Below are 25,941 nucleotides of genomic sequence, written 5' to 3'. Positions count from 1 at the left end.
GCCACCCTTGAACCCTACACATTACACCCTTATGTTGGTCCACAAGCTAAGAAGTATGAAATTCAGGTTGCACAGCCCACCCAAGGGTGTGTTTAAAAAATGTGAGCTTACATTTTAGGTTGTCCAAATGAATTGGGTACATTATACAGGGATACCAATGAGTCATGTGCATGCAATTGTCAGTACATTATATCAATCTACACTCATCTGAAGGACACTTATTTTACTTCAGGTTAATGAATAAAGCATTCAGTTAGATGAGGCTGAGAATTATAGATTTATAAAGTATTAATCCATGTGAGGCAATCTTTGATTGCTTTGCAGGTTGCTTTTCAACAGGTACTGCCAAATAGAGCAATTGCAAATTTAACCGGCCCTCATTCACTTATTTTTCATTGCGTATATGAGAATACAACATAATTCTTCCAAGGACTATTGTGCAAATGTCATCATTAATCACACTTAGGGTGTTATGCATTGGGTCATGTATGTTAATTTTTCATGTACCTCTTACCAAGTTCATTTATTTCATCCTCCTTCTCAATGCAACATATGAGGGTAGGTTGAAAAGTAATGCACAGCTGCTTGTAGAGCACAAACGAAATGACCTTCAGAAGTGTACCAGGCAACACCTGGAAGAAACATTCCCCCTAAATACTCACACACAGTTTTGAGGTGACTACACACATCGAGGGTATTCCCAGAAGTCAAAGCATGGAGTCAAACGGTATGCTGTTATAGAATTTTCAACTGCTAAAAAATTGACTCCTACTGGGATTCATCTTCGTGTAAAGGTAGTTTATGGAGAAGATGCTCTTGATAGGCCTACTGTAAATCAATGGGTAGTAAAATTTTGTGGTTGCAAGCCTGGAAAAGCCATAATTGTTGATGAAACACGCAGTGGACGTCTTTACCGAACTCACTGAGTTTATGTGACCAATTTTCTGGAATGAGGGGCAACGGTAAATTCTTCTCAGTATACACAGACTCTAAAATACCTCCGATGTTGAGTTTGTCGTGTTAATACTAGCCTGGCACCAAAAATCTTCCAGCATGGAAATGCTCGTCCACACACCTCGCACGCAACTGGAGAGGTTCTGCGTAACCTGAAATTTGAACTGATTCCACACCCACCTCTTATTTCCCCAAATTTTTCCTCAACTCCTAAAGAGACAACTCAAGGGTAGTCATTACACCTCGGACAATGAGGTGAAGGCAGCTGTCAAGTCCTGGATTCGAGAAAAGTCGGAAGAGTTTTTTAATGACGGGATGAAATAACATGTCACACGTTGGGAGAAATGTGTTAGCCTTAATGGTGACTATGTCAAAAGATAAATATATTATTTTGAAAATTAAGAATTGTGCTTTAAAGAATTTTTTGCCTGATCTTGCTATTTGTTTTTGTTTGCGTTTTACGAGCATGTGTGCATTACTTTCCAGCCTACCCTCATATGTATTATACCTGAAAAGCAATATAAAACTTGACCTGTTAAAAGCTTATTAGCCTGATGAAATGGGATTTTCAGAGAAATAATTTTAGTTTGGTATCAAAGCATACTTAGGATGGTTGGACAGAATGGAGGGAGTCGTTAAAAGAATTGCATCAGGGTAAGATGCATTCACAAAGTGGTGGGGGTTGATGACAGGCACCTTCGGTAAAGATTTATAGAATAATCTAGTGAAAACTCTACGGAGCATTAATACTCTATATGGAGCATTGATTAGTATGAACCAGAAACTTGGCTATTTAAGCAGGAGGATAAAAAGATTGTGAGGCCTTTTAAATGCAGGTGCGAAGAAGAGTAGAAAAATTAATTTAATGGAAATGAAAAGAAATAATGATGTTTTAGGCATAGTAGGTGGAGGGAGTAGGTTGTTGGCAGAGATTCAACGAAGGCAGGACAAGTGGATTCAGAAGATACCAAGGAGGCAATAGGATGCTGGAGGAGGCACTATTAGAGTCCTGGGGAAGTAAGGTAGAGGGCAAACAAATAGGCATTTTTAATTAAATTAATCGGGGTAGAAAATATACTGAGGTAAAAAATGTGTCAATGTAATATGTAGAGCAGAGTCCAAGGATATTTTGTGAGCTGGTTAGAGCTTAGGAATGCCTTTGTGTGTACGTGAAGGGTCAACCAAAAGCCTACACTATTCTGGTACATGTGGTCTGTACAATAAATGCTCAATCTGGCGGCCATGACACGGATTATAGCCCCTCCCACTAGCGGCGCTAGTTTCCTGAGACCCAATGAGCCATCTGTGCTTGGTGGATGGCCGAGCCATGCATGTGGTGTCGGTTATGTTTGTTTCTGTCATCCTCGTCCTTAGCATTTGTTGAAAATGGAAATTGACGAAATCACAGAGCTACAAATTAACATCAAGTTTTTTGGTGAAGTGCAAAAAAAGTTGTCGAGAAATTACTGAGATGTTGACAGCTGTTTACGCTGATATTGCTCTGAGGAAAACATCCGCTTTCAAGTGGATTAAGCACTTTAAAGATGGCCGACAAGACGCCATAGATGATGCACCAGAGTGGGACGACCTTTGACCACCTGTGTTGACGACAGCATTGATCGTGTGCACGGACAAGGGACCTTACCGATCGTCGGAAAACTGTCCGAAATGACAGCTGATGAATTGAATTTGGGAAAGTCAACAGTGCACGCTAATATTTTAACCGAACATGATGGATGGATGGCAATGCACCTGCACATCCAGCATTGATTACTCGCCATTTCCTGACAAAAAATTCAATATCCTTGATCATCCTCCTCATTCGCCAGATCTTGCCCCCCTGCGACTTCTTCCCTTTCACAAAATGCAACAATGTAATGAGGGGACATATCACATTTGGAAGATGTGGAAGACACAATAAAGCAGGAAACGACAAGAAAACTAAAAAGCCTAACTGCCGAGGAGGACTTCCAAGGGTGCTTTAGACAGTGCATGAAAAGAAGAAGATGGAATAAGTGCATAGCAATGAATGGAGAGTACTTCAAAGAAGGCAAAATCGCTGTGGACTAAATTTTGCAGAATAAAGTTTTTATGGCCTCAGTTTTTGTATTTATTAAACAGAGTAGCACTACTACCAATCACTCATGCTAGGCAAAATGAGAGAAAGAACAATAACACTTCAACAGGTCTTTATTCTTCTTAAAATAGCTGTTAATACCAAGTAATTCCAAATATAAACATTTTCAGGCATGGCCAAGGTGGCCTTGCTGTGCTAAAAATCATCCTCAGTTATAGACACTTGGTTTTTGGGGTTGGTTGGGTGGAAGGGTGGAAATGTGGCATGTGAAGGGGTAAATGTGGTTGGGTGGGTGTGAAGGAGGTGAGGCGGGACAGAGTGGGGTGGGCAACGGGGAACGTGTGGCAAGAGTAGATGTAAATCATTACATACAGAGTATAATATGTCTTTCACCAAGAGGTGAGGATGAAAATAATTCAAAACACTCAGGAGCAATTGCCACAATTACTCAGTGTTGGGAGAACACACAAAAGACTTTGGTGGTGAACATACATCTTATTTTTTAAAGCACTAAATTTTTCAATGAAAGCAGAACACATATTGTGTATATACATGTATTTAGCTAGATTTTACAGAAATGTACATAAAAATATACTCATTGTGTTTAACAATTAATATAAACAATTTAAACATATCGGCACCACTCCTTTGTTACAAAATAATAGCCACATTAAAGTTTTTTTTTACAAGAACATCATAACATAAAAATCATTTCTTGATTAATTTCAATGTATTGCACAAACACAAAGCAGCAGAGAATTTGGTTGAGTCCAGCACCATTGGCTCAAAAAAATGCATAGACCCACCATGAAAGATCTAATTTCCTCAAACATTGCATTCAATTCCTCTCCATACACATGGAAGTAAGTGAAAGGCAGCTATGACACATTATGCTTTTAGATTCATTAAAAGTTTTCATTGATATTTTTTAGAAACCCCATGAAATTAAATGTCATGCAATTTTAAGCTGTGGAGAGAAAAGCCAACTTAAAAAGAGGAAATTAAAATTATCCCCTAGATTTGACATTCATTAATGTAAGCAAAAACATGTTGGAAATGAAAGTTGTGAAGAATTTGTATGCACCCAAGTTCTCTGTAAAATTCCATGGAATATTATTCAGCAGTCACTATGGACATTTAGAGAGCTCAAAAATTCTCCAAAAATGCAAGTTTTACAAATACGCAGAGGTGACTCCAGGACTTCTCCATGTCCATGAGGAAGATAACTTTGTGAAAATTATCCATTAGCACCTAGCAGAGGCGAATAAAGAATTTATATGAAGGTGGCCCTATATGGCAATGTGCAATCAGTGGTAGATAAAAATTTTGCATTACATATATTATAGCTACATTTTTGTTTACTCCCTTGATTGCTACTCTTACTTGAATAACCCTAAATTAAAAATAAATATTCTAGGAACTGAGGGAGAGAGAAATAATGGTTGAGGGACAAGTACAACAGTAGAGTCATTTAATAATTCATTATTTTTCCAATCACTCTATATTGGCATTTTTCGCTCTGGGATATTTTTTCATCTCTAAATGTTCAACCCTGCAATCCTGGCTTATTAGTCCTAGAGGCTGAACCACCAGAATTCAAAGGAACAGATTCTTCTCTTCAACTTTTACTGTTAATGTTTCCCTTCCTCTGTGGGGAGTGGGTGTCACTCCTCTGTATCCACCACTGGCAATTCATTCCAAAATTACTTTAAAGAGTCTGACGGAGACAGGCAATTGATTTATGTTACAGAAAAATATTTTTTCACCTAAAGGCAAGATACCATTATGCGGTACTGGTTAAATTACTGCAAAGTATTGCCACTGGTACCTTTTCCCTACAGTGAATATCAAAGTAACTAGCTTAAAAAAATAACTGACTACTCTGAGATGTGGTGTTACTCATGTAATAAAATTATTTCAATAATTGAGTCTCAGCTTTTGATTTGAATTCACTTTGGAATTTTAGAAAGAAAATTAAAATATTTTATAATTTTACCCATAATTAAATTAATTTAAACCAAACGTTTTGAGCAAACAAGAATTTGGTACCTATATGCATTCTTTGCTTTTGAAAAAATTACCAAAGAGAGATTCACACATTGCCCATGTCCATCCTAACCATTGCATTATTACAGGAATAAGGGTGAATACATATCATAGAGTCTAAAAACCATTTTCAAATAAAAATATTCGTAAAATTCTTTAGTAATTACTTAGAATGACAAGATACTGGTTAAATTTTAATTGACCTTTCTGCAAGATAAATGCTTATGAAAGTTTGCATCAGCAGCAAATGAATGTTAAAAAAGTAAGCCTCGAGTGAGTCAGTCAGAAAGACTTGGGAAAGCCAACTATGGAGGGTCGAGAAGATCTATGGCCAATGCGCACAGATTTCAAAATTTGCATGATTCAAATTAATTCAATCATGTTACCTATATATTAAAGCAATTTGTGCAAAGGTGCTGAAATGCTATCCACCATAGAAAAAGACTTCCATTGGAGATACATTCACTGACATTTGTTTGGTAATACCTTCGTCTTTAAATATAACACACGTATCTACCACTAACATTTTAGACTCATAGTTAACTTCCAAGCATGTTGATATACACATTGACAGTACTTACTTAGTTACTTTGATGTCACTTAGAGCTAAAAATTCAATGAATTAATTATAAGCTCAAATTTTTGCACCACAGATTTACCATGGCATTGGTATTCCAGCAATAAATATCTTTCTGTACATAATATTTTCATATCCATTTCTCTACCATGGGGATCTAGTGAGTGGAACACCTGAATCAAGGGTCTTGGGTTCAAATACCGAATGATGCCTCCACATAACATAATCTAAAAATCAAAGTGATACGACTTTCTGATTGTAAGAATTTCATGGGAAAGAAAATGGTCTCCTTAGCTTGAACATAGTGTAATACGGTTTCGGCTGAGCTCTAACCTCACCCATAAAAACCATATATCAAGATGTTTACGTGGATGGATGGATGGATATTTAAATATTGCTTAATATTCTGTGTTTTTCCTGCAGAACACAGGCACCAACAACAGATATGTAAGATGCAACCATACCATCCACTGTATTTCTATGTTCTCATGCCTTTCAGATATAACTCAATTTATTTTTTCCACCAACTATTTAATCCCACAAAAAGACTGTGAGTGCTGAGGAAAGAAAGGAAATCCTCGGGAAAAGGAATAGGGAAGGTAATGGCTAGGGTTTTGTTGGCTTTTCACCCCCTCCTCCTTGATTTCAATCTGCTGCCTTAAATAATTATCAAGAGATGCTTATAATTGAAAATATTGCGCCATTACTATCAGCAGCTGCGAATGCAGGTGCTGTCGCTGCCAAACACTCTTGGGTTGTCAACAGCACCAACTTTGAGTACTCATTTTTGGTGATGCATTTAAGAAAATCCATATTATCATCTAGTTAAACTCAATAACCATTCCCATGTACCTGGACAACAATAACCTACATGCTCATTTCAACGACCTAATAAACATTTTCAATGGCACCAATGCAGCAATTAGCTAATTACATAGGTTATCCATTTAAATAGAATGAACAATCAAAAACTTTGAAACCTGCAAACAATTTTAACCACTCTTAATAGAAATTTACAGAGTATCTGCACACTTAAAAGGTTCACATACAATGCTAATTCACTTTTTAAAATAACACATGAAAGATCTCAGCCAAATGACATATTTTAATGTGGCCATAGATCTGATGGACAGTAAAGACACCATTTTTGTGCAGCAAAAAATTGTATTATAATTTCTTGTGCATATAAATAATTCACAAACTAAATATCCATCATTATAATTACCATTATTGCACGGTTGATTATCCAGATACACACACAAATAATCAGAAAACAAGGATAATCCAAATTAGGTATTATTTCCAAGGAATATTCAATCCATATAAATGTATTTTTTTGTATTGGTTAAGTTTGATGCTTGAAGCAGTTTGAAGAATTTGGAGAGTAATACATTTTTGCTAAACGTCTCATTTAATTATCAGTTTTCTTTTCAAAATGCTCCTTTCTCATTTTGTAGAATGGCAAAACACCTTATTGAACAAGAAGTGAATTTGTTAAGTGATTCAGAGGTGGAAATAAATTAATTGGGATCTAATAAGAGTGAAATGGAAGATGGCAACCAACCAAACTAGAGCTCACATCAGAATACGGGCTGGCATATAAATTATAAATAAACAAAAATAATCAGAGATAGCACTCACATATATGATTGATTGGATTTGTTAATACCTCATTAAACCTTCAAGATTTTGTTGGTGATGTAAATATTATACGTTTTCAATGACCAAGAAAATAGATATTATTACTTATAAGGTGAATGTGAATGGGATTCAAAACTATTGACAAACGTCCAGAAGAAATAAAATGCAGCAGACAAAATTAATTTTGGGCTACTGTTTGTACAACATCAGTGGGAGTAAAATATAATAGAAAAAATAATGCATCGATGTCTAATTTGAAAAACATTACACACCCATTAATTAGATGATACTGAAACAGTAGAAATTCACTGAAGCACAAGCTATGCATGCGAGTCTACCACAATGGAAATATAATTATAAAGTTTCCAGAAACAATTTTACTTCTTCTTCTTTATATATGCACCATTCTCACAATGTGATACCTGTCCTGGAATGTATTTATCATATTTTAGAGAATTGCACTGTAACCAATGATTTAAAACATGTTTCTTGTCCTAAATGAATGAAAAAACATATCCTGCCATTATTTCTTAAAATCTCACATTGTGTTTATCTCATAAACCACAGGCAACTTTGTTTCCACGGAAAAAATCATTCAAAGTTTATAAAACCATTTACTTTATATCACAGTAGACACACATCTCAAATCGAAGTGTACGCACCTAAACCTTCCGCTTCATTTAATAGCTGCATCAATGATTTGTTGAAACATATTTTCTTTAAAAACAATCTCAACAACTAAGCTATGTTTCCACATAATAGCAGCCATTTTCAAAAATTTACAGACACTATAACAATGCATTTAAGGCTGAAAATGCTTCATTGATTAGTGCAAGGTGAAAGCTGGTATCTTCGGAGTAATTTTGTACGCAGGACAAGTTGAATGATTTCACACTATCTTGTTTCCAGCCATTGATAAATGCATTCACTCTTAATATCTCACACCACATTCAAAATTTCCACAAAATAAAAACATTATCACAACAAATCCAATAGTTCCATTCAAGATAAATGCATGCATCACTGTTAAAGAAAAGAGTAAGAATGCTAAAATATATGAATAATGAATGGACCATTGCAATAATCAAATTCAAGAAACTACACATTTTCTTTGGCATTAATGCACATCACTCACCACAAGTAATTTCCCAAATCAGAAGTAATAACAATAATCAGTGATCTCATGAAAACCACACACATATGGTCTGTACAAGTATTCTTACGACCACGGAAATGCATGAAAGCCACATTTCCCAATATTTAAAAACATTTAGATGAAAATAACAATGAAATACACCTAAAAAATAGCACCTTTATCTTTGATTGCACTTAACCTTCACAGTGACTCACTTTATGTTCCATTCTCTTATAAGCAATGATTTTTTTTTTTCAGTCTTTGCCATGAAAATCCCATGCCCAGCTTTGTGAGCAACCACTTGATGGACTCCAAGCAGTCATCAACAAACTCAAGTGTACCTAGATTATGGAGTGATAAGGCCGAGACGAAAAACGTTGCAGGACATCACACTTCATCAAGTTGTATTTGAGATCAGAGCACTATCACCTGGGGCAATATTTGGCACTTGGGTGAAGTATACAGTGAAGGGAGAGTAACCTGCGAAAGAGGAGCACATATTATATAAGATTACATTTTACTCAGTAAAAACATAAATATTAATATATATAAAGGAAAAGGCTAAACAATGGCATGCATTGATAATCACTGTATACATAACTGAATAACCATTTACTTCAAATACCACAACTCCATTTTTTTTATTGCGGATACACTTGAGGGAAATTTGAAGGCTAGCATTGACCATGAGTCATTGACCTCCTGCAGGAGACCACTTTGGCCTTAGTTCAACCCGCATTGGTGGCACTTTCACAGAAAGTATTCCAAAAGAGCAGAAGATTTACTTATTTGTCCAAGGATCACAATTACGAGATATTAGTTAAGTCAAGCATTAGCATTTGGTTATAGAATGAGCGGCAACCAAGTTTGTGACTCGAGCCCCTCCTTTCAAAAAGGGTATATTGCACCAATATCACACGCTTTCATTCTGTTCTAACCCCTTCAGATCGGGTTTTGCACACTGACCTGGTAGGATCATCCTTCATGGGCAGACCTTTTTCAATCTTCAGCACATTCTGCTCCTTGCCATATCGTGAGTAGCTGAAGGTGATCTGAAGAAAGAAAACGACAAAGATTAATCGCAATGATAGTGACATGGTAACCAACATATCAAGGTGAGAATGTATTGTAGGATTCAAGTTCCAGAGCTGACTGAATTGTGCCGTTGCCCAAGTCCTAAATTTCATTTGGGCTCACACCATCTCCATCCCACCCATTTACTCAGTCCTCCATCATTTCCACCTCAGGCGGTATTGACGCCAAGGAAAGGCACACCATTGTGAATTTCCCGGTCTTAAGGTTCTAAAAACGACAAACATTCATGTGGCTCAGGTGCCAACGCCCAAAAGAGACAATCTCCTTTCATGATTAAGATGAGTTGTGGAGACAAGAGGGAAGATGCCTCCAAATACATGAGGTAATACGTTTGCCGTATTTCTGTCGAACATCACGTCATAGGGATTGGTGCAATTTGAAAGATAACTCTCTGGGAACCCTCTTTTCTCATCCATTTATCAAAGGCCTAACTATTTCTGTGCCAAATAGCAATGTAATTTCCCATGCTGAGGCTACTTCCCCACTGAATTTTGATTATGACATTTGATCTACTCTACTGATAAATGCAAAAGAGACTTTTCAATGCAACAATTTCAGAGTGTAAAAATCATTCACCTTGACCGGGATCCCGGTCAAGGAGAATGATTTTTACACTCTGAAATTGTTGCCATGAAATGCAGATTAGCAGGTGACTCTGTTAAAAAATTACTGTTGCGGCATCCCCCGCAGTTTCTTTGGAATTTGCAAAACATACGACTAGGAGCATGACCTTTTGTTGTAAAAGCAATGTAATTAAATAAAAACAAAACTTGTTCATTCAATTCCATTTTAAAATATATTCCCCCATCATGCAGCCCAAAAAATTCTTAATTATACAATCCAATGTCCTTAAACAGTCAAATCCTGGGTCTACACTATAGGGAGTATCTTTATTAGACCACTCAAATCCATCATCTTTCCAACAAACTCTCTCCTGCATTTACATGCTAAGAAATTTTGTGGTAATTACATCCGTTCACTCCTTAAAAATGGTTTACTTCTCTAAAATTCAATACCATCTCTCATCTTCTGAGGTAATTCAAGGACTGCCACTCGAGCATTCACATTGGAAAATAAGTCTATTTAAGCCAATTTTCGAGGTATCTATTAAATGTCTCAATGGGCCTTTCATTATTTTAATATTTCTAAACCCTTCCGCTCCCTCATATCTACATAAACCCTCACAACTAGAGAAAATATTCTTCTCTGCTCCTGGGAACTACTGCTTTCCAATAGTAAGATAACCCTTGACAGAGAGCTAATTCATTGAAATTTTCAAAACTGGAACGTATTTCATGCAAGGCCCCCACTATTTTGCTTACCAAATTTACGATTAACTTTCAAAATCATTTTATTCAACTATTTCAACTATTTCTCCCACTGCATTAGAAATAAAATTCATTAAATTCTTGAAAAGCAAGATGCATGACAGTGTGAATCAGTTTTTTAAATATAAACTGAAAATGTTAACCTAAGCTATCAACATCTCTATCTTTTTGTTTTTTCTCTCTTTGTATTTTTGATTTTGTACAAACTATAAGTTAGTTGTATTCATTTCCTCCATTTGCCAATATCGTGGGTCTATTACTGTCATTTGACCTCTCAGACAATGAAGCATTACTATTATTAGCTTGTACATGACAAAATTTGTAAAATCAAATGTATTGAAGAACATTTAAGAACAAAATAAGAAGAATATATAATGCAAAAATGCTACATTGTTCAATGAATGAAGAAAAAAGTACATCTATAAAAATGTAGAAACAAATTAATTCCTATGGTTGATGGTGGGAAGTGAAGCTATCACCCTACGTACGAAGTCAGCATGACGACATAGAGGGGGGTCCCAAACTGGCTCACATACATATGCACAACACTTTTAATGGGACAATCTGGCTAGTGAGGCAAAGGCAGGCAAAAAATGAAATTGCAACACGATTAGGAATCCAGAATTTACAGCCCTGTCATAACAGTGCATAACTGTGCCACGCGAGAGGAGAAAGCAATCATGGCATGGGCCATGCTGAAAGCACCTCTGTAAGTGCTAAGAATGGGCAGAGCACGAAGAGGAATTTCACCGGTGCACTTCAAACTTTCAAGGTTTTCAATGTTTCCTGGAATTGGACAACCTGTGCTGACGTACCTAATCACCCATTTCAACCAGTTAACGAGATTAGCGGATGAAAATTCTGAATAAATTTTGTTGAGTGAGCATGAAGAGACGTGAAACCATTAGACATACCACCTCTCCACCTCCAAGGGCAGAGGTGCCTACGTCAACACTCTTTTTATTCCCTTGCGGGGTGACCTCATTTGCAAGAAAGGGAAAACAACCACACATAAAAGTTTTTTTCTTAGCAAAAACATCCTGCTACTGATAGAAACACAGTTCAAAAGTTTCAAGTACTTAAATTGTGCTGTGTCACTATTTCATCTCACCTGCTCGGGAAAAGATTCTTCAGGAAGGAATCTCATTGGCTCCAAGTGAGAATGAAACTCATCCACAACTGTAAGGTGATGACCAAGGATGTGCTCTGAAATGTACCATACAATAGCATGTGAAATCATCAGTGGAATCCACATCAAACTAGAAAGTATTAGCCTACATAAGCATAAAAATATCACCAAATTTATGCAGTCATTCCGACTTTACAAAGGCAATATGTAATTACGTATAACAGTCATTCAAAATTTAGCTAGTATTTTGGGCACATGGATACACATTCATATTTATATTTATTATTTTATTTCATATATATTTATATTCTGGTGCACATCACTGCACACTGAACAGCCATTTCTAATAGTTTTCCCTTGGTTGAGTCAGTTTGCCCACATTGGCTATGGCACGTATGTCCCATAAAGTACTGAAGTCTCCACAGCACCACAGAAAATGAGATGAAAAGGTGCTTGCATGGTGGCTGCTTGAACCAAAAATATTTCTAGTAAAGAGCACAACAAATGTTCTAAGAAGTACCATGAACTGAAATTTATTTCCCGCCAGTGAATTATGGGTATGAGATCTTTCCCTAAATATGACAGATATTTGCAAGGATATTTGGTGGAAACAAAGTGAAATTCTTAATTATTCACCAAATAAAAGTATTGTAAAAATTAACAGCGTTAACATTCTGGTTAAACTGGTCTAACTTCCACAGAATGCATGCATGGAAATTTTGAATTACATCACAATTGATTGCATTAAAACTTGTTGAGTGACTGGTTGCTTTTACAAATGGACCCCAGGCGACATCCTGCAGAGAATAATTATGGAAAACTAGGATAAGTAAATTAATGGGAACTCAATGACTGCAAATAATTTGAGAATTATTACAATAATTTTAATGGCTTTTAGAATATTGAATTTATTTTTTTTGCAAAAAACACTTAAGGATCCTTTGGCATAAAAATCAATAATCAATCATATTCTTTACATAAATACTTGGGTTCGTTCTTTACTTTTTGGAAAATAAATAATTCCCTGATACTGACTTCTTCATTATATTAATGTCATTTGTGAGTAAGTCAACATGAATAAAGAGCATAATTAATGATTGCAATCAACTAGTCTCACTAAATCATACAAAACGTTTTCAACTCCACCTCATCCACTACCTATAAACCCCAATAGAGTTTTGAGGGGATTGTGAATTCAATATCACAGCATTAATTTTAAAATATTAGCTGACATTTTCCAGACAGCCTTGGCACCACATCCTGCAACCCCAGCCATTGCCCATACTTGAATTTCATAGCTCCAAAGATGATTAGAGTTAAAAAAAAACATTTATCTGACCATCAGGCAATCAAAATATAGCGTGAGTCAAAACAGAAATGACAACTTAACTCTATGTCAGTGGAGTATTAATGAGGTAGAAAAAACAGAGGAAATTTCAGTCTATATTAACTTGAACGTGAGTATAGTAAGATATTATTACTTTGTACTTTACTGCATGCTCACAGCCAAGACTACTCAAAAAAACTTTTACATTCTCATTGGTCCGTGGGGTAAACAGTTCATGGATATTAGCTTTTCATCCAGTGCAAGCTGTACACTTACTTTACATTAATTTTCTAATGTATATAGAAATTTGAGTATAAATACTATGTGGTCCATCAACTCAACTGGTTCCTCAACAGAATTATTTTGATTTCATCTTTCTCTTCAATCTTGAAGATGGGAAGCTTGAGGATCTAACTCATTTGGAAAACACATTAAGGATCCTTACCAATTATATATCCCATGGTGACATCATCTGGTAGACGTATTCGCTCACCAATGCTTATGAATTTCCCACCACTGGAAATGAAAACCATTACAATTAATTAGAATAATCTCAATTTTTGTATAAATCATATTTTTCTTCATTATACGGTACACTTTACCATGATGGCTAAACAACAATACTGGCAAAGAACAAAAGATTGTACGGATGGAGCATTTAAATCTGTATGATAAATGGAAAAAGCTTATATCGTTGGTAGAGAAGAATTTCTGACAGAGTAACTCTGAAGGAAGGAAAATACAAAGATTATAACACTTTCAACTATAGATTTTAATCAGAAGTCCAAAAACAATAAAATAGCAACGCATTGCCTCTTCAAAAAGAGGTAATAATTAGCTTACCAAATCACATAAAGGTCATCAGTTTAATTACTTAATTTTACAACTTTCTAAATACACATATTTAATTTAATATTCTATTTCTGAACATAAGCATGTCTATATTAGTAACCCAAAAGCCAGTTATGAAAATAACAACAATTTTTATTCGCAGAGAGTGTATCAATTAGGTAAATAAATTATTTTCCTGTTGAAGGCCTAATGCCAAAAGTTTTGCCTTTCATTAGAGAGGAGTTAATCTACCCAGAATGTTTATGAAAGCAATGACACAGGATTGTATTAAGAATCGTGGTACATGTGTCCAGCAGCAAAGGAGGGGGAGCAACGCCTTTTGTAAAGAAAGAATAATAATGATATAAATTATTTCTTTTTGTTAGCAGTTGTGACTCATTGCGTCATCCTCAATAAATACTTTTCCCAGGTTCAAAAGCTCAGCGTAGCAACCAACCTCACTGAGGCTGACCAAACGGAATTCAATGATTTTGATGCATCTCTTCAGTGTAATGAAAAAAATCTTAGCAGAGAATGTTTCTCAATTGCACATCTGCCCATTGGCCAATCAAGGGGAGTGGAATGGAAGCAGGAGGGGTGCGCAAGGGGAAGAGTATCCATCCCCAAGATGGATCTTTCCCTGTTCATTCTGTTTTCGCCCAGTTACCATGAACCATTGGTCAATATTTCTGTTTCTACGGGGATCGAGATGGTGCGGGGGCTAACGTACTGGCTTCCCACCCTGAGGGCGCGGGTTCAAATCCCGGCGGTGTTGAATATTTTTCAGAGGTATCTCGATCCCTACTTGAGGTGCTTTGTGGAGGGCACTTTGAGTGAGTACGCCGTCCGTCGGATGGGACGTTAAACTGCGGACCCCTTGGCGCCTTTCGTAAAGAGCAGGCTAATGCCGACGCCGGGTTTCTCTCCACCCTTCATCCTTTCCTGTCCATCCCCTATGGCGCAAATGACCTTAGCTGTCGGTCGCCTCCCCTTAAAACTACTACTACTACTTCTGTTTCTACATACATTGTCAACTAGGAATAACCATTAAGCAACACACTGCCATCTGAAAATGACAGCATTTAACATATTTATTCAAGTGAATTGCTTACCTTGCAACTGGCAGCATTCTTAGGGCTAAGGCACGGCTGACGCAGAAGCCAGCTCCACCAGTGGCAAACCAAAAGGATACCTTCATCTGAAAACACATAAATTTTATCAGATATATGTTTACTCACATTTTAATTGCAATTAATTATAAAGCTACAGTGCCACCCTTAAAGTCAAATACAACCTACAGAAAGCATTCATAGTCACGTAGGTATTGAAGTATAATTATTACTATTATTTACATTAATAAACAGCAGTTTCAACTACCAAATATACTATTGACCTTACCCAAGGGAAATAATTAAGAAATTTACATTTTTCATCCCTAAAATAACCTTTTATAAAAAATTAAATTGACGTTTAAAAACTTAAAATTTATTTACGCACAATGCTGATAGCAGCAGTTCTATTTTTTAAACTTAGTTTATCCCTGATGTCAGAATGAAATTACCTTCAAATCTTTTTCAACAAGAAATGGAAGCAAACAGCTGAGATGCTCTAGTTCTAATTATAATATTGAATGTAACCTAAAGCATAAAAATATCTTAAACATGCTAATCATAAATAAGAAGAATCTCAGAACTCATAATTATTTGGGTTCAACAAACCAACAATTACCTTCCTGCATCTAAAACATAAATGAAAAACACTTAAAAATCATATTTCATTTGCTTCTGAAAAAGCACATTTCATTCGATCTTTGACACATCTGGGAAAGCCTCCAAAACTGAGTGCCTCTTTTCATATCTATGAAAGAGAGCACCATTTCTAAGCAATAATTTCTACAACTCCCAAGTAAATGAGAAATATCAACTCACGGCTGCCTTATTGGAGGTAGCATATCCAGGGGCCATGGCCTGCGGGAGGAGTATATCCAGGGGGGCCCTGATACTGGGCTTCCCAATATACCAGTCCCTCTGGGGGTCGAACCCTGATAGCAGACGAACAAGTCGTGGCACATTGAGGTAGTTATCATCATCCACATGGCAGAACCACCTGTAGGTCATGAGAAAAGACATTGAGGTTAATACGCAGGTAATAAAATTGGTTAGTACAAATTGATGACCAACAGGAGATGAATATCTCAATTAAAATGCAACTTCAAGTGAATTGGAAAAATACTTAACTATTCAGGTTCACTCATTGAATTGTTTCCGCCAACTTTACCGACTTTTTCCGATGAAAAGCCGCCTGTTTTCACCCAGAATTCTCCCGAGTGATTCGAATCTGATAGGGAATTTTTTGCGGCTCGTGCCACTCGTTTCATTGATGCCGGTCCCACTATAGTCTCAGTTTTTGCTAGGGCCACAACGTCCGATGGCTATGCTACAAAAAACACGTATTTTAAACCAAAAGGAAAGCCATTGTCATCAGAAATTTCCGCTTAGCTCAATAAAATCCCGATTCGCATATTAAAATCCCGACTTTTTCAAAATTTTCCGGTCAATTTCCGATTTCCCCCAGTATATTTGAAGAAATGCGTGCTTCCCGACATAATGGCCGCCCTGCTATTGCATTTCGACAGGAGATTAGGTAATGCATAGAATTTTAAAGGATATCACAAAATAACTTGCAACAGTAGTAGACAGTTGCTTAACTGTTCTCCTATATTTCAACAGTAAAGAGAAAGGAATATCACATGATTCTGAAAGATAGCTCCTGGCTCGCCGGTCCATTGCAGAAGCAGTGGTATACTCTTTTTAAAAATGCACCAAATTCGATTGAATAGGATACATGGAGCTAACAGGTAACCAAACAGTTGAAAATGCTTTGATAATAATAATAATTCGGCTTTATTTGGGCGAGATTTTGACTGCTGTGGCAGTCCATTCTTCATCCATCGTCAGACACATTCAATGAAAATATAATTACATTTGAGTTCTGAATAATATTAAAAAAGAAGAAAATGGCAATCGATTTAATATGAATGTGCATGAGTACAAAGTGTATGAGTGTAGAAAGGTATGCACAATTGTGAGAAAAACTAATGAATAAGGCTTTCACCCTTTTAAGAAAAAAAACACTGCAGGAAAACACCCACTAACGTGAAAGGGAGTGTGTAAAACAAACATAGAGACAGATAATGCTAATGTTATAATTTACGAAATTTAAAATAATAATAAAATAAAAAATTAAAATAAAACAATGCATTTAACATGAGATAAGATAAAAGGAGAACTTATATTTGTACACATATAAATGTGGAGAAAAATTAATCAAAATAAAAATACTGATTAATAATATATAAAACCATAAACCCGAAGGTCGGTTTGGTAGGTGATGGTAGAGTTCACCCAGTACTAAGCCCTATACGGCGTGTGACATTCACACATCAGGGTAGGGGGGCCAGTTCCTTTCCCTGTGCCGGTTATGGTTTCCCAGGAAAACCTGGTACCCGAAAAATCACATAGCTTGGGTGGAGCTGGAGGTGCCCAGAGTGCCTTGCCCGGGAATCGACCCGGGACCCTCCGGACTACAGCGACCCTAATAATATATATGTAAGAAATATCAAAGAAAAAAATGAAGGAAAATGTACCACTGCAAAACGATTAAATGCAGTCAAACGCATTAATAATAACATAGAAAAACGTTTTAACTACAACCCATCACCAGAAGAGAGATTTTAGCGGTATGTGAAGTGGATATTACTGACTAATAGTTGTGTGAATACGATTTGATAATTCATAAGCGAATCAGACGAGTAATCGATAAGTAATAAGAAATGCAGTAAGATATGACTTTGAAGAGCTACCCGAGGTAAATCCGCTCTCATCCGAAACGCTAAGTTTATTTCGCAATATCTTTGCTCGGCTGTGTCCATCCAAAACTTGCCTTAACCGGTAGATTAATTATAATAATCACATCATAGTGGGCAATAAAAGGATATAGAAATGGCTTTCCATAGCGAGTGCATGCCGAGTACATAAATGTACGATTGCGGGAAAATTCACATTCAAACGAGGCAGAAATGGATATTTCCATCGCAGAGATCCACACAGAATGATCACTATCACTCAGGCGACAAAAAACAAAGACTCAATTTTTGCGTGAATAAGGGATAAGAAACAGAAGCAGAATAGCATGTACACAATCATGCATACTCAGACCAACGGGTTTTTAATCAAGGATTACACATATTTAAATATATTTAGCAGAGAAGAGATAAAAAAATCTGGGAAATTTGAAAACCAGGGGAATAAACGTGTAAAATATATCCTGAAGCGGAACATCTTAATTGAGGGAAAGTGAATCGGAAGAACAACAAAGGAAGACATTGTGTGAGATCCATAAAATGTGCAGTAATGGCTGACGGGAAAAAAGAAGAGCTGAGAGAGAAGTGGTTGAAAAGGCTAGGGAAAATGAAGAGTGGAGAACTGGGTCCGACCGATCTCAGAAGCGACGACTGTTGACGAGAGGAACGTGAGGGGAGGGCGGTGCACCCATTTAATGCGTCTCACTGGGAGCGCATGGGAGATGGTTACTCAAAGTTCCACAGCTGATTGTGAGATAGGGGGCGAGGGGAGGGGGCGAAAGGACAAGGAGGGTGGGCAGTGGGGGGACGAGCCGGCGACGGGCCCTGAAATTCCAAGGACCACGTCCACTGGATTTGAAAGACTGGGAAAATCACTGATTTGCATTAGTTCACGTCGATTTCTAAAATATGTGTACTCCGGTAATCAGTAATGGAAATATATCCTTCGGGTGATTGTCCATCGTGATCAGATGGGCCAGGGGGGAAATGTGCCCCCGTTCCACCCCCCCTTCCCCGCCACCTGACCCTATCCCATCTCCCTTTTACGTCAGTAGGTGGTCGCGTGAATTTGACCACATTTTGTGTGCGAATTCCTGAATAAGCAACAAGATCGGCATCGGATCCCAGTCGTACACCATGCAGCAAAGGGTTGAGGATCTGTACGTGGTTAATGCATGTCACAGTAATGGTTTGGAAGACGCGGAACGTTGCGACGGGGCGAGTTCGCTAAATTTACGGGGTCGGTCAATTTGGCACGCAAATTAAGTTAAGCCCCGGAGCGCTTCCTCAGATGAAGTCATTCATTGGCTGATTCAGTCTCCGTCTCTCTCTCTCTCTCTCTCTCCTCTGCCCTCGACTGGTAGAGCCTCGCCCGACACTGTATGTGCGTGGCGCCGTTTTTTTTCCGTCTCCGGCCACTTAGCTCCGCCACGCAAAGACACGCTTGAGGGAGCGCAGCGGAAGCCCTGGGCCCCACCCTTCCTCCCTCCCACCCTCTTCCCACCCTTCCTCCCTCACTCCACCCTCCCATAATACCTCTCCCCACCGGTTATGGCCGATTCAAAACAACAAAAAAAGTCGTTCCAACAGCATCGTACCGACGACATCGATCTAAATTGTAACCCATAGAAAGAGATCCATTAAAAAAAAGCATTCTTTCAAATTGGAAGCGGTGATTCGATACCGACTAGCACGAATCGAGACGGAACGCGCTTGCATATCGCAATCTAAGTAATCACATCATAATTGAACCTGTTATGCATTAATGTCCGATACCTACAGATGGCAAATCTCGATGATTTGGCGTCACTCAAAGAGCCTTTGCCTCGGATATTATATCCTTTGATTCACATTTGTGGCTCAGTTCCCGACGGCATGAGTCAATTTAATCAAGTCCCCCAGAAAGAACCGAAGTACGAAACAAGTAGTCTAAACCGCATACCAGTGAAATGAGGGCATGGGTGATTGGACCGTTTTGTAATGAGTCTGAACGTTAATCAACTTGAGAGGTTTTTGAAGCTCCAGGAACCAGGACCCCTGGACTGGCACCATCGTATAATAAACAGCAATTTATATTTACATTTTCCACGTACGCATCTTGAACTATCAAAAAAAGTTCTCACTAACATTTTTTCAACTCGAGGGAGGTAAATCGTAGTCTACATCTTTCGTGGACCGACTAAAATTCAAATCGAAAATATCCATTCGTTTTTCTTCGCCAAGACTTGAACTGAAAGATCCAAATTTCGAGAGAATGGAACGGCCCGCCTCCCGCTCGTGCCCTGCCTTCCTCTCATCGTCACTCGCCCGGTTAACAATTGCGAAGGCGCCCGCCCGTCTTCGAGGGACTCAATCCAGCTAGAAATTTAAATTATCCCTCAAACTTAACTCACACCTCTAATATAATGGATAAATTAAATTTTCCTTCGAAATTTCAACTCTGATGGCCAATTCTTTTAACACGCACTCCGGAAGAAACGAATCAAATTCACCTCATCGACGGAATAAAAATATTTATCGTGAAGATATTGCAAAAAATATGGACGATAGAGTCATCTCGAATCATTCAAACGCAAACACCCTTATAACAAGGCCCTACATGATGGACATATCTGAAGGCTTTTTTTCGGGCGAGACATTGTCATACGTGCTCTTTAAAATATTCGTTGGTGTAGAATAATGACAATTTCGCTTGGAACTCGACGAAAGGCGCCTTAAACGAAACGTAAGAAAGTGTACCACCACCTCATTTCTCCTCCCGGCAAGTGCTCCCGCCCCCCCCCCCACCCGGGCCTTCCTGTGGCACCACTGGGGGGGGGGGGGATGAGGGGTCGTCGAGAAATGGCCTCCCGCCGTGCAGCAGGTGCTCTCCGCCGCCTCCTTTATCTCGCTCGACCAACCTCCTCCGCCTCCTCTCCACCCTCCTATTTTTTTTGTTTCGGCATAAAAAGGAACGGAAAACCTGCATGTGCAATTAGGTTTCGGAGCTACCATTGTGTGCGTAAGCCTGCGTGGGAAGGAGCCGACGGGAAGGGAGGTGAGGGCGAAGGTTATTGACCTCTCGACTTTTTCCTATTCTTCAGGGGAAACATGTAAACAGCTAGCTCGCAATTAAGAGAAGCTGGATCAACGGAAACGAAAGGATTTCACCTCCAACCTCCAATACATCGAGTGATTCTCGACGGAGGCGTGTCTCAGGGACTATTATGATTTTAGCCAGAAGAAAAACCTTATTATGGACTCATAATAATCTTATTGAGTCAGAAGAACTACTGAAATATTAATTCTCCTACTATTAAATTATTTTTAAGGAAAAATACAAATATGTTCATCATCACCGATCTGGTTTCACTCTGCACATTTGCGATTCACTCCAATGAAAGTTAATTACGCTCCCCCCATTTGCTCGGGACTTCTATTTCCCAAGTTTCCGTGTGGATTATTAAGCCAAAGAAGCATTATGTAAGCACCATTTTGTCTCGGATAAGTCCGCAAACGGTGATGGTTGAGTATCCATTGGGGACCGAACCACGCACAAGTTTGACCGCGACCTGATCCGCGGTCGAGGGGTGCGCGGTGCCGGGCAAACATGTCAACGAAGATTTCAACAAACGTGGAGTGGAAGGTACGCGTTACTCAGATACACACTCGGATAAAAGTCGCAAATCGCATCTTCACTGCAAATAATGCATTTCAAATGATAAGTGAAATGGAACTGCGCGAAGCGATTTGACATATATTAACGTTTAACTAGCAAACGCAGTGGATGCGATCGTCATGGAAGAAAATGAATATTTGCTTGGCATTCAAGCACAGAGTTACAATCGGTTGATGAGGGTCAAACCGAACTTTAGCCCCTGAGTGGTTAAAGTGAGTGCATAGAGCGAACGGAGCGGCTGAGATCCACTCAACGGGGTCAGACTCCTTTCCGTGTGTCGCCGCCGACCTGGGCGGGGGGGGGGGGGGGCACCATTTGGTGCAGGACCTCCGGGTGAGAAGCCGATCCATCCGCCAACTAGGCTGCCCCGCCCAATTGATGCACATGAAATTATGAGTGATATGGGATACTCATCTCAGGATGTTTCGGACATATCACAGACCGGACTTACTGTGGTAGGTCGGATCACCAACGTACAATCGGGGAGATTTATTGTACAGGAAGCGGCAACATTAACTTCCATTTTTCAAAAGCAAAACGCTTTCAAATAAGGAAGTTATGTTGCCGCACCCTATAGAACGGGTGCATTTAAAATGCCGTTTTTCCCTCGTATCATTAGAGATCACAATAGACATGACAGCAATCGCGCAGGAGATAATTATAATTGGTAGTGTACACACATGTATTTGTCGATATCCTGCAAGTGAATCTTTTCAACAGTTCCACATTATGATTTGAAAACACGTTTCCAGTTATTGAATATTGTCGCATGAGTAGTGCTTTCTTTGGCGAGATTAAAATTTACCTAGGGCATGATCAAACTAATATTTGTGTGGAGGTAACAAGATTTGGTTTTGCATGTGATTTCATTCTATTTTATGGCTGGTGACCAAGCACCCCCCCCCCTCCCCGCCGCACGCCACCCCGCGCCGGCTTGCGGGGCATCGTGTAGATGTAGAAATGCATTTCAAAATCAGTTTATATCATTAAAATCACACTAAAGGGTGCGGGTAGATTAAAATATTGACGGGCCTAGAGTTGTCCACCACTCTTCATTTCACAACTCACGCAATGCAAGCTCTGCATCGATACAGCGGTCCCTTAGTACGGCATCGTTTCTTTTACAGGGTTCGTCCGGAAAATAAGTGTGCTGAGCTCAGGAAAAAAAATTTATTACACTTTTACATATCTTAAGCTAATATTCCTCAAAATAGGACCCTTGTGAGTCGATACACTTGCTCCAGCGGCGTTCCCATTCCTGGAACGCTCCCGCGAAGGCATCATCGGGAACCTCTCGAAGACTCGTCGTCGACCTCTTCTCTGCCCTCCACGAACATCTTGTGCCACCGAAAGATCATGTTTCTGGACATGGCTGACTCCCCGTAAGCCTGGTTAATCATACCGACAGTTTCGGTAGACGATTTCCCAAGCTTTACCGCAAATTTGATGGAATAACGCTGCTCCAAAAACTTCGGCATCGCGTTCCGTGACGTGGGTCGAGCGTGGAGGTTCGCGTTAACAGAGCTCCTCACTACACCACAGCTCAGAGCCGACTGCCTTTTTCAGCGTCGCTTGCCAACATACCCCCCTCCAATCGCAGCCCGTCAGAGCGGTGCTGGGCGCGCCGCTCCAGGCGCGCCCAGCCCAGGAGTCAGTACACTTATTTTCCGGACGAACCCTGTATGTTTGCTTACGTATTCCATCGCCTTCGCGTACGGATTCCTCCGACGGCTCCCTTTTACTAAGGGCTTTTTTGTGATCGCCCTACCAACAAAATTTAAAAAACAGAAACAGGGTATAATTGCACACTGTAGCGTACTTCAGGGCGTTAATAATGTATGGGATGCGAATTCAGGTAAACATTTTAAAATATCGCAATCGCTCGGCATTGCTGACGGTAGGACATGGTCAACAAAATTAAAGCTGAACACGTAATTTGCGACAGATAACGTCCATATTTAAACGAAGTCGTAGCCTAAGATAGAAATTCGGTGGGTGGAAAAACATGTGGGTGAACAGAAAGAGGCTTGGCAGACGACTGCGAGGGGACTCAATAAGAATGCTTCGGGATGGAGTTCAAAAAGCTCGCCGAAAATATGGATTCGACTGAAGCGAATCAAAATCTTGATTTCCACAAAAGCAAAAATAAAAATAGGAGCGAAACACGTGGGGAAATAAAAGGATTAAGGTGGCACTTCTGCACGTTCCTCTTGAGACCATTCCTAGTTTATCGATCAGATCCAAAGCTGCAATAGGGACCTTAAGTAACTAATAAATATGAGGCCATCCGAAACCGGTTAAACCGTTGGGGACGTTGACCGTAAACGGAGAGGGCGTGGAGTCGTTGCGACACTACTTTCGGGAGAGATTTAAGATCGAAGAGGAGCACCATAATTAGAGCGAAATCTTTTAAGCCTAATTTGCAAACGGTTACACAAAAGGTCATCGCGCTGACATGTATACTTTCCAACACAACTGTTTACAAATAAAATCGTGCGTGAAACATTTTACTGTCCTTAAAATAAGGAATAAGAAGAAGGCACCACTAGAAGATAAGGAGAAGAATCGTGAGTGTCAAAAATGTCTTCCCATTCAGGTATATCATAGTTTAGTCGCTGTGAAATCCATCGAAACGTACTTCGAATAATCTTCAGTTTTCAAAAGCTAACACAACTACAGGAGCCCACCTTCAAGAAGGAAGTCGACTTAATCTTTGCTTCAAGCCGACTTTTATTTTAGGATTCAGTTATATTCGCACGATGTTTCCAATCAAGAGCACGTCTACAAGTTACTTTATTTAACGGAGAAATCTCTAAAAACGTCGGACAATAAATACTTCTGTTGCTCGGAAACAATACGCGTGTAAGAACAAGTCCATATCAACGTTGCTGACACAGACATTCGTCTCGTCTGATTTGGAGATTTGGCCACGTTAAGCCGATTACCCCAGCTCTGAACAAGCGCAAGCATCAATGTCACATGTCACCGGGAGAGAAGAGCTTTTTTTGGACGACGTGAAGCACCCAAAGGAAGGTCTCCATTTACGATATTTACTTCCGGACTCCCAACGCCTGCGGAATGGAGGTACGATGTGGGAAGGGATGAGGTGTGCAAATTAAAGTTGGCTCCTAACTTATTACGAATACTGTTCATAAGTTAAGCGACTGAAATTTCATATCCGGAAATGAAGAATAAAATACTTTAAGGTGAAGGAAGAGAAAGTTCCCATCACACTTACAAGTAAATAATCCTTAGCGGCCAGCCAAAACATTCATTAAAATAGGTAAGACTCTATCTTGAACGAATAGACACTGGGTAGTCGTATGCAGGAAGACATTCAACGATTTTTTAATGAAAATAAACAACGATAATTGCTATTCAACAAACGAAAACAGCAAGAGTTAAAGTTCATCAATTACATATTTGAGGAGATTTTTCGTGTCGTCATCCCACAAAGAGTCAGGAGGAACAGTTTAATTTAAAAATGGTCACCGATTTCATACGCAAAAAAATGGCAAATGATTTCAATTGTTTTATTCGAATATTTTCATTGTGTTCGAATTTGAATGCATGCTATGTTCTGTGTGATACATGCATGCATGTGGTAAAGGTTTCATTGATTTGACACCAGATTTGCAGCAGCCGTGGAAATTTGAAACATGTTCAGTCGAAACATGGTGGTCGTGTGTAATTTCCATGCAACAATATAGATGGCACGCGACGCTGCGATGAAATGTTTCTTTCACCGAACGAATCGCCAGGGTAGGTAGGCCCATTCAATGCTGCGTCGTGTTCATGGAGAGCCTCTGCCCCAGAGAACAGTTTGAAGGTGGTTAAAAGTGTTAAAGAAAAGGGGAGATAATCAATTGGAAAAGAAGGTGGCCTCGGGGCTCCGGTCACTGCTCAAACGGGGGTAAACATTGACACAGCTGTTATCATCGAGAGAGAAGACCGACGAGCAACGTTCAGGGCACTACCAGAAATGTTGAAAATTTGATTAGGTGCCACAAACACACGTTGGCAACAAAAAGTGTACATGAGGTTTGTCTGTGCAAGGCGGGTTCCGGGACGCCCGCATAAAAATCCCAATATCTCTCTTTGAAAATCAGTTTTAAGTGTGCTACCCAATCTCCCTAGAATCCAGGGACAAGCCCCATGGGAAATGTTCCTCCACCGTCATGAGAAGCAGGCACAGGAGAATGTTACCCAATTAAATATGTGAAGAATGAACTCAATTTCTCTACGGTCCATTCTTTTAAATCCCCGCGCTTTCGACGTTAA

At 39.0% G+C, this 25,941-nt stretch overlaps 1 protein-coding gene across 1 annotated transcript in view; it reads right to left on the bottom strand.

Moving 5' to 3' along the window:
• Positions 1 to 3,425: 3,425 nt before the first annotated feature.
• Positions 3,426 to 25,941, bottom strand: part of fng (Fringe glycosyltransferase) — an 89,343-nt gene continuing 66,827 nt past the window's right edge. Inside the window, exons 4-9 of the mRNA XM_071595053.1 lie at positions 16,069 to 16,246; positions 15,253 to 15,338; positions 13,755 to 13,825; positions 11,965 to 12,059; positions 9,397 to 9,482; positions 3,426 to 8,910 (exon numbers count right to left, since the gene is read on the bottom strand). Of these exons, the coding sequence (XP_071451154.1) occupies positions 8,856 to 8,910; positions 9,397 to 9,482; positions 11,965 to 12,059; positions 13,755 to 13,825; positions 15,253 to 15,338; positions 16,069 to 16,246 (571 nt within the window). The 3' untranslated portion in view covers positions 3,426 to 8,855. The remainder of the gene's footprint in view (positions 8,911 to 9,396; positions 9,483 to 11,964; positions 12,060 to 13,754; positions 13,826 to 15,252; positions 15,339 to 16,068; positions 16,247 to 25,941) is intronic.

This window comes from Hetaerina americana, unplaced genomic scaffold (assembly GCF_022747635.1).
Source record: "Hetaerina americana unplaced genomic scaffold, ioHetAmer1.1.p SCAF_1, whole genome shotgun sequence".
NCBI classification, from domain to species: domain Eukaryota; kingdom Metazoa; phylum Arthropoda; class Insecta; order Odonata; family Calopterygidae; genus Hetaerina; species Hetaerina americana.
This window is presented reverse-complemented; position numbering and strand designations above follow the sequence as displayed.